At 43.0% G+C, this 14877-nt stretch overlaps 1 protein-coding gene across 1 annotated transcript; it reads left to right on the top strand.

Moving 5' to 3' along the window:
- Window positions 1–344: 344 nt before the first annotated feature.
- Window positions 345–4789, top strand: s100v1 (S100 calcium binding protein V1). The gene is made up of 3 exons (XM_070912644.1): window positions 345–390; window positions 3772–3900; window positions 4270–4789. Exons 1-3 carry the CDS (start codon window positions 379–381, stop codon window positions 4438–4440), a joined length of 312 nt encoding a protein of 103 aa, XP_070768745.1. The 5' UTR covers window positions 345–378; the 3' UTR covers window positions 4441–4789.
- Window positions 4790–14877: the final 10088 nt, after the last annotated feature.

Here is a 14877-nt window from a genome sequence, read left to right as displayed (position 1 = left end):
GTAGCAGACTGGTTGTACTGGTCAGCTCCCATTGTGTGTATGTGTGTGTGTGTTGGGAGTTTAGGTGTGGCTGATAACAGCAGGCACAAAGAAACTTAACAGAAACTTTAAAGACAAACAGAAAGAAGTCAACATGTCGTCATCAAGTTTCACAAACACTAATATTACTATACTGACACTGTGTGTGTGTGTGTGTGCGTGTGTGTGTGTGCGTGTGCGTGTGTGTGTGTGTGTGTGTGTGCAGTGGGAGGACCCAGCGTCTCTCAGCAGGAAACAGTGTGCAGCCTGTCTCACCGCCTCTCACCGTCTCTCACTGTCTCTCGGTGTCTCTCGGTGACGTTGTGTTTTCGGTGTTTTTTGGCGACCAAACCCGCACAGATGGCGACCAAGGTAAGATGATCCAATCGCTGGATCACGTATCGATCAGAGTGATCAGAGGTGTGGTGTCTCTGCCGAGTCGTCTGGTGATTTGGTTCTGAAAGTAACTTCAAACGGACAGAAAGTCAAAGAGCTGCTGTTTGATCGTCTCATATTGATGTGAAACTCTTTGTGCGGTTTGATCAACTGAATCTGATCTCAGGTCAGCAGCACTTCAGAGGCTGTCATGTAGATTTAATGAGAAGAGAAGTGATTATTGATCCAAACTTATTGACTCTGACAACTATCTCTGACTCTAACTATTTAAAAAGCTCCAATCAGTGATGTACTACGAATATATATATATATATATGTATATTGTATTACTATATATAATTCATGTTATATTGCTGGATTATGATAATTGATGCATGAATGTGTTCATTAGTTATGATCATTCTAATGACTTTATCTGCTGGATAACTTATAATACATCATTTATTAGCTGATATTTTGTAGTAAGTAACTAACGTTATCTAATAAATGTAGTACAGTAGAAGTATACTCAAAGTAAATACTGAAGTAAAGTACAAGTACTTGTGGCTGTAGGTGAGTGATATATGTGGAGCTCGGACAACATGCAGATCATGAAGTGATGATTTAAAATGTGGATCAGATCTCATGTGAACTACAAACGTCTCGTCCTCCATCTTGAATGTTACTGAATTAAAAGTGCAGAACTGCAGTTTGTTAGAGTCTCAGTTCAGATCACACCTTCAGCAAACAGAAAGAAACTGTGCGCTCTTATTTTGAAATGTGATCAGAGACCACATGACTGTATTAAAATACTGAATAATAATAATAATGATAATAATGTTTGTAACATTTATTTACTTAAAAATATTTTTTGTTTTCTGGGCTCCAATTGAAAGCGAGCCAATCAGGTTGTGTTTGACTTTCAGCCACGCCCACTGTGATGATGTCACAGAGTAGTGCTGTGGCAAGATTTTAGGATAAAAAGAATGTTATTGGTTCCATTGAGGCGATTCCCTTTACATTGAACTCACCTTAATGTTAAGGGATGACAGATTCTACAGGACCAGGATGTCAGTGTTGTTAGTTAATACAGTAAAAGTATCTGCAGTCAAATGTATAAATATGCATATGCGTATAAGTACATATATAAGTACTCATTGTGAACCTGCAGTGTGTCCTCACGTTTGTTTCATAAACTGATTTTATTAGTTTATCATTTGAAAAGTGACAGCTGTCACACACATGTGGACATCCGGACGTCAGGAGAAGCAGCTGATGTCCTGCCAGCACTTCATTTCCATCAACATGATGAGGAAATGAAACTGACCACATGTGAAACATGTTTCATTCGTTTTTATGGACCAGCAGCAGCTGGAGCATGATTAAGGTCTGTTCCTGGTTGTGTCTGGTGCCTCAGCTCCTGGTTCTGGTTCAGGAGGTCTGTGTTAAATCAGTCGGGTGTTTGTGTGAACAGGATCCTTCAAACCTTTGAACCCTGAAAAGTTTCACATTAACTTTAATGTGAAACGCATCTGAAGTCAAACCTCAGATGTTTATTAACTCTGACTGAAGTTCACTGAACTGTTTGAGTCCTGCTGGAAACACAAGGTTGAACTGGTCTTCTGAACTGGTTTTGAGACAGTTTGATGTGGATATCAGCGGCTGGTTTGGGATCAGGCAGATTTCTGTTGAATATTGTCTGAGCAGCTCTGCAGCCGCCGCCCTCTTTCACAACAACAGTCCGTCCTCCGAGAGCAGCTGGGCCTGATCTCATTCAGCTGTTTAACTGTCTAACTGAATCGGCCCGAGGCTCAAGACAACCACACAGCTGCTCTGGGGCCCTCAGACACCAGGGGCCAGTTTCTGTCAGAATGTCAGTATTTAAAGAGAAACTCCCTGTTTTTGTCAAACGTCCCTCCGAGTTTAACTGTTGTGAACATTGTAGAGACACTTCACTTCACTTCAATTCACTTCGTTGAAGTTATTAAGTTGAACGTCTGTACTGTTGAAACTGTAAATGATTGACTGTAACACTCACAAACACTTCATATGAACATTTCAAACAAAAGCAAATCAAACTGCTTATCAGTCTTGATTCTGATTGGCTGACAGATGGTGAGTAAAACAGGAAGTGGTGCATGAGCAACCATAGAGCTGCTGTGTTTGCACAGTGAGTCCCACCTTCAGATAATAAGACGAATTCCTCATTGACTTTGTGTTAAAACTCAAACTCATGAGCTCCATTTGAAGCTAACATGGTTTTAGCTGTTGTTGAAAAGCATTCTGGGAGCTGTAGTTAATATCAGTCAGATGAGGTGGACAGGTCAGGCCCCCTTCCTCGGTCATGTTTGTTTGAGACTGTAGATGTCGAATCGATGAATTCCTGAGATTCCAGCTGTGGAGAGTTCAAACACCTGAACAGCTGTAATGTCAGCAGCTGCTTCACTTCAGTCATTTACAGTAAAAGACAATAATCTGCTTTTCTGAAGGACGCTTTCTTTTGTTTTAGTGCTTTTGATAGTTTTTAGTTTGTAGGAAGTTTGTTTGCAGATTAACTGGCTTCTGTGTAAAAACACATATTTTTACAAAAAGATGAGGAGAAGTCATAGAGAAGAATATTTAATCACCTTTGTGCTTTCAGTTGGTTTATTCATTACATGTTTATATACTTAAAACACAACACAGAGTTTTCTTTAAGATCCTTTAAACATATTTTACAGATTGTTTCACTGTAAAACTTCAGGGTTCTGGAGGCTTCATAAATAATAATAATAATAATAATAATAATGATAATAATAATAAACTTTATTCATACAGCTCTTTACAACGTTACAACGTGCTTCACATGGTTGAACCTGGATTAAAACGTTTCAGGAGGCAAATAAAATGAGACAATGAGACAAACTTCTTCGGCTGACTGAATGCACCAGACGCTGCCCTCTACAGGAGAGAGGAGGTAAAACACAGAATATGATATTAGATATTAAAGTCCAGATGAAATGAAAAATGCCTTTTTAACCCTTTTAGCTCTCATATTGCGCCCCATCTAACAACATATGCCAAAACATTACAAAGAATGATTTATATCCAAATCCAGTCCTGTTTTCTTCCTATAAAACAAAATGTGAGGTGTGAACCGACCGATAACATCATGACATCAATCAATCGTCTACTTTGAGTCGAATCGACTGAAATACAACTCAAAACCCAAAAAACAGGCTGAACATCAGCTGTGGTGGAGCTAAAGGCCGATGATCTGAGCCTGAACAACGCTCAGGGTTTGAAGTATTTGCTCCTGTAGAGCCCTTTCACTGATGACTGATTATTGATCATTGATTACTGATCATAATGAGCCCCTGTGTTTTGCTGCCGTCTCAGTACTCAGATTTGGAGCTGGCCATCAACACGTTGGTCACAGAGTTTCATAAAGCTGCAGACGACAGACCGACCATGAACACCACCCAGTTCCAGACCATGATCTCCAATCAGCTGCCTGGATTCGCCAAGGTACTGACCATGACATCACAGCTCATCCTCCAATCACAGCACAGCTGTCTCTCCATTGCTGGAGATGGAGTCCTGGTGGTCATTTCACAGAGACAACAAACATTTAGGAAACTGTCAAAGTGGGTCAGTCAGCTGTTAGCTGTGATCTGCTGGAGGCAGATCTAAACCTGGTCAATGTTTGGGTTCTGAGTCACCAGCTGCTCTGACATTCAAACTAGTTCTGACGCAGAGATTAGCTGTTACTGAATATTTACAGCCACTAACTGCAGCTGTAGCTAACTGAACCGGCTGACAAAGCTAACGTTAGCATGCTAATATCTAATATCTGTGTGTAGCCATGCTGACTCACTTCCTGTGTCCTGTTTGCAGACTGTGGAGACTGAAGCCGGCCTGGGTCAGGTCCTGGAGCAGATGGGCGTTCAGAGCGGTCAGAGCATCTCCTTCGAGAACTTCTGGACTCTGATCAACAAACAGGCCATCCAGCTGTTCAGCGCCACACACAAAGAGAAGAACGCCAACTGCGGCTGCCTGCTGCAGTGAAACCTGCAGCTCACCTGAGACCGCCTGCATCACCGACACATCTGTCTGGTTTCTCTGTGCTGACCACAGGGGGGCGCTGCAGGAAGAGAGTCAGACAGGAAGACACACAGAAACAAGAGAAGAAGAGTTTTACTGATATATTAGTAACAAACTTTAATGTGTTATTGAACCTGTTGGAGTCTGAATATACGGAGGACCAAAGTTGATTAAAAATGATAACAAAAAAATTGATTAATCAACGACTGGAATAATGTAATACACTGAGAATGTATGGAAGACCAAACCTGATTAATTGGAAAAAATTTTAATAAATAAATGAATGAATCAAAGACTGGAATCATCAAATACATTAAGAATTACAATACAAAATACAAAAATCTAATCAAGAATGAATTCATAAAATATACAAGACAATCAGGAAATAAATGTGTTAGTTTATAAAAAGTTACAGACATTTAGAAGGGAAATTATTTGATAAATGATGTGGAGTTTCTTTAAGGTCAAATCATTGTATGCAAATTATTTCTCAGTTTATTTAACCATTTTGTTATTCTTCATTTATTCATTTTCCAATTAGTCAGGTTTGGTCCTCCATACACAGACTTTAACAGGTTAAATTACGATTGAAGGGTTCACAAAAAACATATTTTCTTGAATTTAAAACAGAGCGAAAAACAAAACTTTACATTAATGACTGCTTGTTTTTACATTATCAAAACATGATATAATAACTCTTTTTCCTAACAAAATGTAGTTCTTTGGCACCAAATGTAATCCTGGAGTCACTTCAGTCTTTAAAATGATGTCTTTGTTTACATTTGTTCATCTCATTCATGAATCTGTGCTGTTTTGATACTAACGTCTGACTTGTATATTCAGTCTGAATGTTACTGATGTGTTTTAAACCTTCTGATCATCTCAGCTCTGATGATGCAATTCAATATTTATGTTCTCTATGTGAATAAATGTGTCGCCACTTTTGATATAACGAACCAGTCGAAGTGTGTTCAGTGAATTATTTGTTAGGAATCATCAAAAACTGAAAGTGGATGGATGTTTGTTTGTGTTTCAGAGTCGAGAGTTTACAGAGTAAAAGAGTGATTTTGACAGTCCAGTTTGTGTCGTTGACTAATGGAAAACTGTCTGTCAGTGCTGCCCTTTGACCTTTGAGTATAAACTGCTTCACAAACACAGTCAGCTGCCAGATGGAGTCTGTACGGTACAAATACCTTTAATTAATAAATAACTTTATACTGGTAGCGACCAAGCTAGTCAGCATAATTGCTGGCTGGCAGTCAGTCCACTTGTGATCATCAGGAATTTGGTGGTGGAAAACAAAACAAAAAAAGATTTATTTAATCATTGGTTTATTTACCAGGGACAATGTACATTAATAAACATTGCTATTAATGAGTTTGCCAAAATGATTTTACATTCAGTCCCTGAACAGATGATACAGTCACCCTAAAAAATGATTTTAAAACAAACAGTTATTGAAATAGTTTATAGACATGCAGACAAATAACAAAATTTTAGTAAAAATATCATGCAGGACATCATTAGACGTGTTAATGAAAACAACAGAAGCACAAAATACAAAAAACATACAAAGCAATGAAATAGGGAATATTAATGTTAACAGAAATATGTGTCAGTAAGCGAAATGTGGCTAGCTAGTGTGACACACACAAAAATGTATGGTCACAATTTTATGTTATTTAATGTATTTTATTTCAAGGGTGATTTAAAGAAAATAGAAATGTTCAAACTTAAGTAAAAGAGGTCAATTACTGCCGCTTGATAAGCCCCTAGGCTTATTTATATACTGGGAGATTTCCAGTTTAACCAGCAGGAGGCAGTGTGGCGCTTCGCTTCTCCTTTGGACTTTCTTCGCGCGGTTTGTTTGCTTCCTCATTCTATCGAGCGAAGCTGTACGGAGAAGTCGGCTGTTGTCGCCTGTCTCATCATTTCTCCTGTTTATACAGGTTGGTGGACTTTTAAGAGAAAAAAAGATTGTGTTGTTATGTACACATGTTTATTACAGTTTAAACTGATTTAAACTGACTGTTTTGTTGATGATTGTTTGTACATGTATGTATGTATGAGTTTGTGAGCACGTGGAGAAGTACAATCTCCCGGTGTGGCGCTAGCTGTAAACTTTTATTTTGTTTATACCCACGTAAGGTCGAGAGATAATACAGGTTTGGCTTCAGTACATTTCAATTTTGGGTTGTTTTGTTTGTGCGACAGTTGAAGGTATTTTAGTTTAGGATGATTTTGCATGTGTGTAAATAAATTCTACCGAGCGAAGCTGCATGGAGAAGTCGGCTGTTGTCGCCTGTCTCATCATTTCTCCTGTTTATACAGGAATTCTCATCTGTTTATAGGCTCTCCGCCTGAGACCTGTAACACTAGCACTAGACTCTCAACACTGTCGAATATTGCTCCCTTTAATCTTTATTACATTTAGAAACTGTTCGACATTATGAGCTCTTCATTAGGCACAGAGCACAGACTGTATAACAGAAGTGGACATAGCCTCCCTGACGTCCCTCATTAGTTTGTGGACGTTTTGAAGCCTCTAGTTTGGCATTTTAGCCGTTGCCATCTTGTTTTTTTGGAACCAGAAGTGACCATATTTGGACAAGAGGGTGCAACTGGGGATCTGAGAACCTGAGGACACTATGCAGGCCTACCTACACCTGCAGCCTGGCTGCTCCTGCCTCCTGGCTACACCGTGCAAAGTAGCTGCTAGTTAGCTTGTAAATGTACTCACTAGAAAAAGGAACAACCGACTCCTCGAGTGTCTTTTAGCACAACCGAACACCTCTGTCCTGATTGACAGGTCACAAGGTAGCCCCGCCCTCAAGCATACCCTGCGTTATTGTGTATTGGACTCTAAATGGGACCATACATTATTAAATGAACATCATGCTGTGTTGAAGAAGACTTCAAACTAGCGACTGAGACCATGAACTCATGAGGAAAATGTTTACTGACGTCATAAATCAAGTGAGAAGTCGGGTCATTTTCTCATAGACTTCTATACAATCGGACCAGTGGAGTCGCCCCCTGCTGGCCACTAGAAAGGATGCAGGTTTAAGGCACCTCAGCGTTGGCTTCACTTTTCAGACCCAGAGGTTGGTACCTGGTACAGAGGTATCCAGGTAGTGCTAGCATGTTACCACCTAGCTAACGTGTGAGCCACTAACTTGCCCAGCAAGCAGTCACTTTACGTCTTCCTTTTGTGACCAGCCATTAATGACGGTGTTCATAACGTTGTGTTTCATACTAACTCAAATTAGTGGCCAGACACATTAGTGAGACAACTTTGAGTTTAACTCAACAGGAAGCTGTCTCACTTTGAACTGAGGTAAAGGAGTATTTTCTGTTTTATCTCAGACTGTCGCATCACGTGTTTGTCTTGTCTGGTTTGCACTGATGGAGACTGAATCTAAGCTAAGATGTTAGCACGAGTCCAGCGTAGAAAACTAAATACAGAAGGGACAAAAAGCCACAAACAGCAGATTCTACTCAAAACTATCTGAATGTTATTCATAATAAATTCACCAGTTTGATAGCAACTCGGGTAATCAAACTATTAAAATACATGTTTTACATTAACTTTACAGGTTGTATTTTTCTCTGTATTATACGAGAGATGAACCTGATATTGATACAGATTTTTCAGTTTAAAAGTCCAAAAAGTCCAAAAACCTGCATATCTGCATTCATCATTTTTATTAAAGAAAAGAAGAAACAAGTGATTAAAAGTGTAAGAAAGAGCAACAACAACAACAACCTCTGCTGAAACAGAGCAGGAACTCTGACACAGTCAAAGACGTTTTCAGATCCTTCACTTTAGTCAAAGTACTCAGTAGACAGATCATCAGTTGATCCCTGGTCTCCAAACTAAACTGTCACAGACGAGGTCCTCCTCCTGGTCAGCGGGGGGCGCTCTCTCCTCCTGTCTGTGCTCTCTGTGGAAAACCTTCCCATCAGGCTGCCTCCTCCATCGGAGCTCCACCTCCTCTCTGATCCCTCCATCCTTCAGTTTCTGCTTCAACTGAAACACAGTTTAACATTTTTAAACAGAAAACACATGAAGAGTTTATAAAATATGATGTTTTGCTGCAACTGTTTAAACAAGTCCAGCTGAAACGATCAATCGATCAGTGGACTGACAGGAAGTGAACTGATGGTGTGAAACCATTTCCTGGTTCCAGCTGCTCAGATGCAGATGTGCTGCTTTCCCTCTGAATGCTGTTAATAACTGTAATGTCTTGTTAATAATGTGGAGCTTTGTGAAGGCGTCACTTTGGGCTCTGGGTCATTGTGACCAAACAATCGATCCATTAATGGAGAAAATAATCAGCTGATTCATCCACAATGAACTAATAATCATTAGCTGATAGTTCAGAATGAGCTCCACCTCAACTCCAACAGCAACATCCTGCTTCACATTAATGAGGAGGAATAATCCTCTAATAACAGAATCTATAACAGGAGGACAGACACAGGAGGACAGTCACAGGGGGACAGACACAGGGGGACAGTCACAGGAGGACAGTCACAGGAGGACAGACACAGGAGGACAGTCACAGGGGGACAGACACAGGGGGGCAGTCACAGGAGGACAGACACAGGAGGACAGTCACAGGGGGACAGACACAGGGGGACAGACACAGGAGGACAGTCACAGGAGGACAGACACAGGGGGACAGACACAGGAGGACAGACACAGGGGGACAGACACAGGGGGAGGACAGACACAGGAGGACAGACACAGGAGGACAGTCACAGGGGGACAGACACAGGAGGACAGACACAGGAGGACAGTCACAGGAGGACAGACACAGGAGGACAGACACAGGGGGACAGACACAGGAGGACAGACACAGGAGGACAGACACAGGGGACATCTGACTGCTGGAATACTTTAAGGACAGTTTACATGCAGGACTTTTACTGTAGTACAGGACCTGGATACTTCCTGCACCACTGACAGACTCTGACTGTATTGAAGTGAATGTGAAAACCTTCAACTTCTCTCTACAAATACAAAGCTCTCGGCAGATTCACTGAACTTCTTCACATATCAGACTAGAGCCAGAAGATACTGAAGCTTGAAGGACAAACAAAGTCCTTACGGCTAAAATTAGTGAAATTGTTTTAAAGTAAAGTTTTAGTTCTTTGTTGCAAAAGTTTTTGAACGTGTTCATATATCTTTCCTGTTTTTCTCTCTTTGCTCTTCTTCCCTTTGTGAATGTTTGTCGTGTTATTTTATGTAACTGTTTGTTTAAATAAGAAATAAATCCATTACAAGTTAAAGTCCTGCATTCAAAACCTTCCTGCAGTAAAAGTACTGTCAGTATCACAGTAACAGTATGTAAGTACTGTCAGTACCACAGTAACAGTATTTAAGTACTGTCAGTATCACAGTAACAGTATATAAGTACTGTCAGTATGACAGTAACAGTATTTAAGTACTGTCAGTACCACAGTTACAGTATGTAAGTACTGTCAGTACCACAGTAACAGTATTTAAGTACTGTCAGTATCACAGTAACAGTATATAAGTACTGTCAGTATGACAGTAACAGTATTTAAGTACTGTCAGTACCACAGTTACAGTATATAAGTACTGTCAGTATGACAGTAACAGTATTTAAGTACTGTCAGTACCACAGTTACAGTATGTAAGTACTGTCAGTACCACAGTTACAGTATATAAGTACTGTCAGTATGACAACATCCAGGAAGTGTCCGTCCTCTGACCTGCTGCAGGATGGCGTCTTGCAGCGTGGGGTCTTTCAGGTCTGCAGATCCTCCGCTCAGCCGAACCTTCAGCGACCTCAACACCGACCCGACAGCTGCAGAGAAAAAACAGAAACGTGATCTGCACCGATCAGACCGGCTGGATCCGGCTCCACAGAGCAGGACTCACCTTTGTGACAGAGGAAGGACTGTTTCTCCTCACAGGGTCGACTGGACCAGCCAGCTGACGACGAGTCCATCGTCACACATCCTCCTCCACCAGGCTGCAGGTCAGCCCACCGCCTGTAGGAGGCGCTGCTGCGGTCCGACCACCCCCAGAAACGTCTGGACAGACCGATCCAGGCGTGAAGGAGGTCAGCGTTCCTCTTAGTGCGGCCAGTCCTGCTGTTTCTGTCTTCGCCTTCTTCCTCACTGCCGTCTTCCTCACCGCCATCTTCCTCACCACCGTCTTCCTCACCACCGTCTTCCTCATTGTCGTTCCCTGTCTCTGTCTCTGTCCCTGTCTCTGTCCCTGTCCCTGTCTCTGTCTCTGTCCCTGTCCCTGTCTCTGTCCCTGTCTCTGTCTCTGTCCCTGTCCCTGTCTCTGTCCCTGTCTCTGTCTCTGTCTCTGTCCCTGTCCCTGTCTCTGTCCCTGTCTCTGTCCCTGTCCCTGTCCCTGTCTCTGTCCCTGTCCCTGTCTCTGTCCCTGTCTCTGTCCCTGTCCCTGTCCCTGCCCCTGTCCCTGTCCCTGTCTCTGTCTCTGTCCCTGTCTCTGTCCCCCCTGTAGAGGTAGTGGTACTCTGCAGCAGACTGGACATCTGATCGTTGTCCTCCTGAGTCTTGACGCTGCTCAGGTCTGTGTACGTGGACCTGCAGTAGGTCTGAGCGTCAGACCAGCTCATCAGCTGCTTCACCAGGATGTGTTGGTCAGATTCAGCTGAAAGAGAGATAAACTTTGTTTGTTCATGTTAGACACAGTCTCCGTCTCACAAGGGCTGATTGTTGCCTGTTGAGACAGTTCTGGGCCTCAGGACCAGGCAGCAGCTACCTGCCTATCAGATCCAGCTTTGTTTATGCCCCCCCCCCCCCCCCAGGCGGCTGTGTGTACCACCCTGCTCTGGATTCCTGCCAGACTTCCCAAAGTTCAACAGCTGTTAAAACCATCAGACTCACCGTTGTAACACATCATGTGATGCTTGACTCCACAGTCTCTGGCTGCCCAGCCCCCGAGTTCAGATATGGTCACACAGCTCCCAGGCATCGGTTCATTCGTGGCCCAGCTGGTGAACCAGGTTTGTAGGGACACGTCCTGGTCCTCCTGAGACCATCTCCAGTTGCTGGTGAAAGACAGCCCGATCCAGAAGTTTCCGGTCCCCGCCACCTGCTGGGCTTCAGAGTTGTCGATTGGATCCTGGATGGTGGCCAGGTCCACGAAGTTCTCCCTGCAGTAACGCTGGGCTTCAGTCCAGGTCTTCTGCAGACTGACGGCGTGGAAACGTCTGACAGCATCAGAGTGAAGATGACAGATGGACGCGCAGCCTGAGAGACGACACAGGAGACGGTCAACACAAACCTCACAGAGTGACGCAAGAAACCATCACCAGCTTTGAGACTGTGGATAAACAAAGCCAGTATAAGTATTCTAATGTGGACTCCTTAAAAACCGACTGCAAAGGCTGTGGACTCAGTCGACACCAGGAAAAAGATATGTGGACTCAGTAGCTGTCTTTAAATCAGAGTCTGGGCATCTTTACAAAGAGCTGCAGACAGAGAGCTGTCAACACCAGCTGTCAACATCTGCTACAACATCTTTACAAAATTCTGATTAAACATCTGCAATCGATTCTGTCTCAAATAGAACAAACCCAACCGGTCAAAGCAGATGACCCCCCCACCTAGAGTCTGGTTCTGCTCGAGGTTTCTGCCTCTTAAAAGGAAGTTTTTCCTTGCCACTGTCGCCAAAGTGCTTGCTCATGGTGGGAACTGTTGGTCTCTGTAGTAACCTGCTCTATCTGTAAAGTGTCATGAGATGACTTTTGTTGTGATTTGGTGCTATATAAATAAAATTGAATTGAATTGAACCAACATCCTGCTGCCGGAGCGCACCGCAACGAGTGAGGAAATAGATAATTTGCAGGTTGCAACCGCTTGAAATTCTGTTATAGTCAGTGGTTAAATTGGGCCGAGGAGGTCCAGGGCTGTCCTGGGTCCGGGGTCCAGGGCTGTCCGGGCTCTGTCCTACAATAATCCACGTCATCAGGGGAAGCTTAACTTCGCACATCTTCAAAAAGACTTTTCTCGGTCTCAATAATTCAAACAGTGACTAAAACACGTTTTCTTTGTAGCTGTAGAGAGCAGAGGCCTAAGTGAGGTGATGAAGAACTTCCGATCTTTAGTCAGAGGGATCCGTATCAGCTGATTGGTGTGGTCGCTCTCCCTCCTCTGCAGTGCAGTGTTTCAGTGAGTAACCTTCATCTCCTCTTCCTCACAGCAGGAGGCTTTATATTGTTCCCAGCCTTCATCCCCTCACGGAGAACGTCAGGTGTTCTCCTGTGCGGTGCCGCTGGGGCTCAGATGGGGTTCTATGTGCTGCATGGCGCAGTGGCTGGACATGGAGCCCTCATTGCTTCATCTCCTGCAGTGGGGGGGTGTTTGTGGTACCGAACGACCCAGTGAGGCATAGACTATGTTCTGCTTCGCCCTTATCCTGAGTGCAAAGCCTACATGATATAGAACACTAGATCTACGCCCTGTAAGTCCAGGCTCTATGAGTACAGGCGCAGCCCTCTGAGCGCTGGTCCTCACTGGTTCCTTAAATAGCTGAAGACAAAGCTGTTTTTAGGAGCCGATTGTCCGTCTCAGTCCAATTTATACACAAGGTGAGACCGAGGAGAGGCCCACACAACAGGTGGACCTGGACCAAAGTGTTTTCAGTGCTATACTCTTCATATCTATACAGCCAGTGTTTTCACAGACCTAGCCTCTTCATTTGTGTCTTCATAAAGTGCACCAGATTGATGCATTTAACTTTAAAATGTTCAAAATTTTCTTCTGGGGAGCATGCTGTCCCCCCACCACAGTCTCACAAAATCCTGTGGGAAGCACTGCACAGAGCCCCCCTACAAAACAAATCCCAATGCCTTGTGAAGCCTTGTGAAGCTTTATGAAGCCTTGTGAAGCTTTATGAAGCCGTATGAAGCTTTATGAAGCTTTGTGAAGCCTTGTGAAGCCTTGTGAAGCCTTATGAAGACTTATGAAGCTTTATGAAGCTTTGTGAAGCCTTATGAAGCCTTGTGAAGCCGTATGAAGCTTTATGAAGCCTTATGAAGCCTTGTGAAGCCTTGTGAAGCCTTATGAAGCCTTGTGAAGCCTTGTGAAGCTTTATGAAGCCTTGTGAAGCCGTATGAAGCTTTAAGAAGCCGTATGAAGCTTTAAGAAGCCTTATGAAGCCTTGTGAAGCCTTATGAAGACTTATGAAGCTTTATGAAGCTTTATGAAGCCTTATGAAGCCTTGTGAAGCCTTATGAAGCTTTATGAAGCCTTGTGAAGCCGTATGAAGCTTTAAGAAGCTGTATGAAGCTTTAAGAAGCCTTATGAAGCCTTGTGAAGCCTTATGAAGACTTATGAAGACTTATGAAGCCTTATGAAGACTTATGAAGCTTTATGAAGCTTTAAGAAGCCGTATGAAGCTTTAAGAAGCCTTATGAAGCCTTGTGTAGCTTTATGAAGCCTTGTGAAGCTTTAAGACGCCTTGTGAAGCCTTATGAAGCCTTGTGAAGCCTTGTGAAGCTTTAAGACGCCTTGTGAAGCCTTATGAAGCTGACAGAGGGGCTGTAAAAGTTAAAGTTAAACTTAAATTGTTTCTTTAAATTTGTTGATTTGTGTTTAGTACCTTTAAAGCACACACACACACACACACCAGAACCCCTCAAACATCTGTGAAGGCTAGTCAGGTCCTTATAGACGCATTCACGTCACACAACCAGCATGAGGCCACTTGGTTATAAGCCCACATGAAAGACTCTCTCAGAGACTCTGTAAGATGAAGCCACAAACACACTTACTGACTCATCTCAAACTCCTCAGGGTCACATCGGGGGGGTCTGGGTCATGTGTACGTGGTCTTGGTTGACCCTTCACCTTTCAGCCACCTTGCTGTTTCCCACATACTACATTCTTTCAGAAATGGACAAGAGTCTCCGTCCTGTCAGGCCTGGATCCTCCAACACTGAATAATTACAGACCCTCAAATCTATCAGTGTTATGGAACAGTCAACAGATTTCCTTCCATCAAATGAAGACCAGACGGAAATCATCAAGTTCTCACTCAGCTTGAATCCAGAGCTTCAGACATGACAACGTTCTAAATCTGTTAACTGAATCAGCATTTAATCATCTCAAACAAAGAGGCAGATTTAGAGGAACTCGTTCATGGTGGACTCTGAGCTTCACCTAAAGGAACGTCAGACAACGTCAGCTCATTCAGAGCGAGAACCAAGAGAACCGAACTCATTCCTACAGTGACGCCCAGTTTTAAAGTGCTGCTGCTGGTTTATAAATGACTCTACAGTAGAAACCCAGCTGGAACCCTCAGCTGGTGGACCCTCGAGTCAGAACCAAACAGACCAACAGATGGAACCGACTTCCTGTTGGTCTTAGACGAACCTGTCTGTTTCTCTG

Source organism: Enoplosus armatus, chromosome 9 (genome assembly GCF_043641665.1).
Source record: "Enoplosus armatus isolate fEnoArm2 chromosome 9, fEnoArm2.hap1, whole genome shotgun sequence".
Taxonomy (NCBI): domain Eukaryota; kingdom Metazoa; phylum Chordata; class Actinopteri; order Centrarchiformes; family Enoplosidae; genus Enoplosus; species Enoplosus armatus.
The sequence above is the reverse complement of the archived record's forward strand: the minus strand, read 5'-3'. Positions and strand labels throughout refer to the sequence as shown.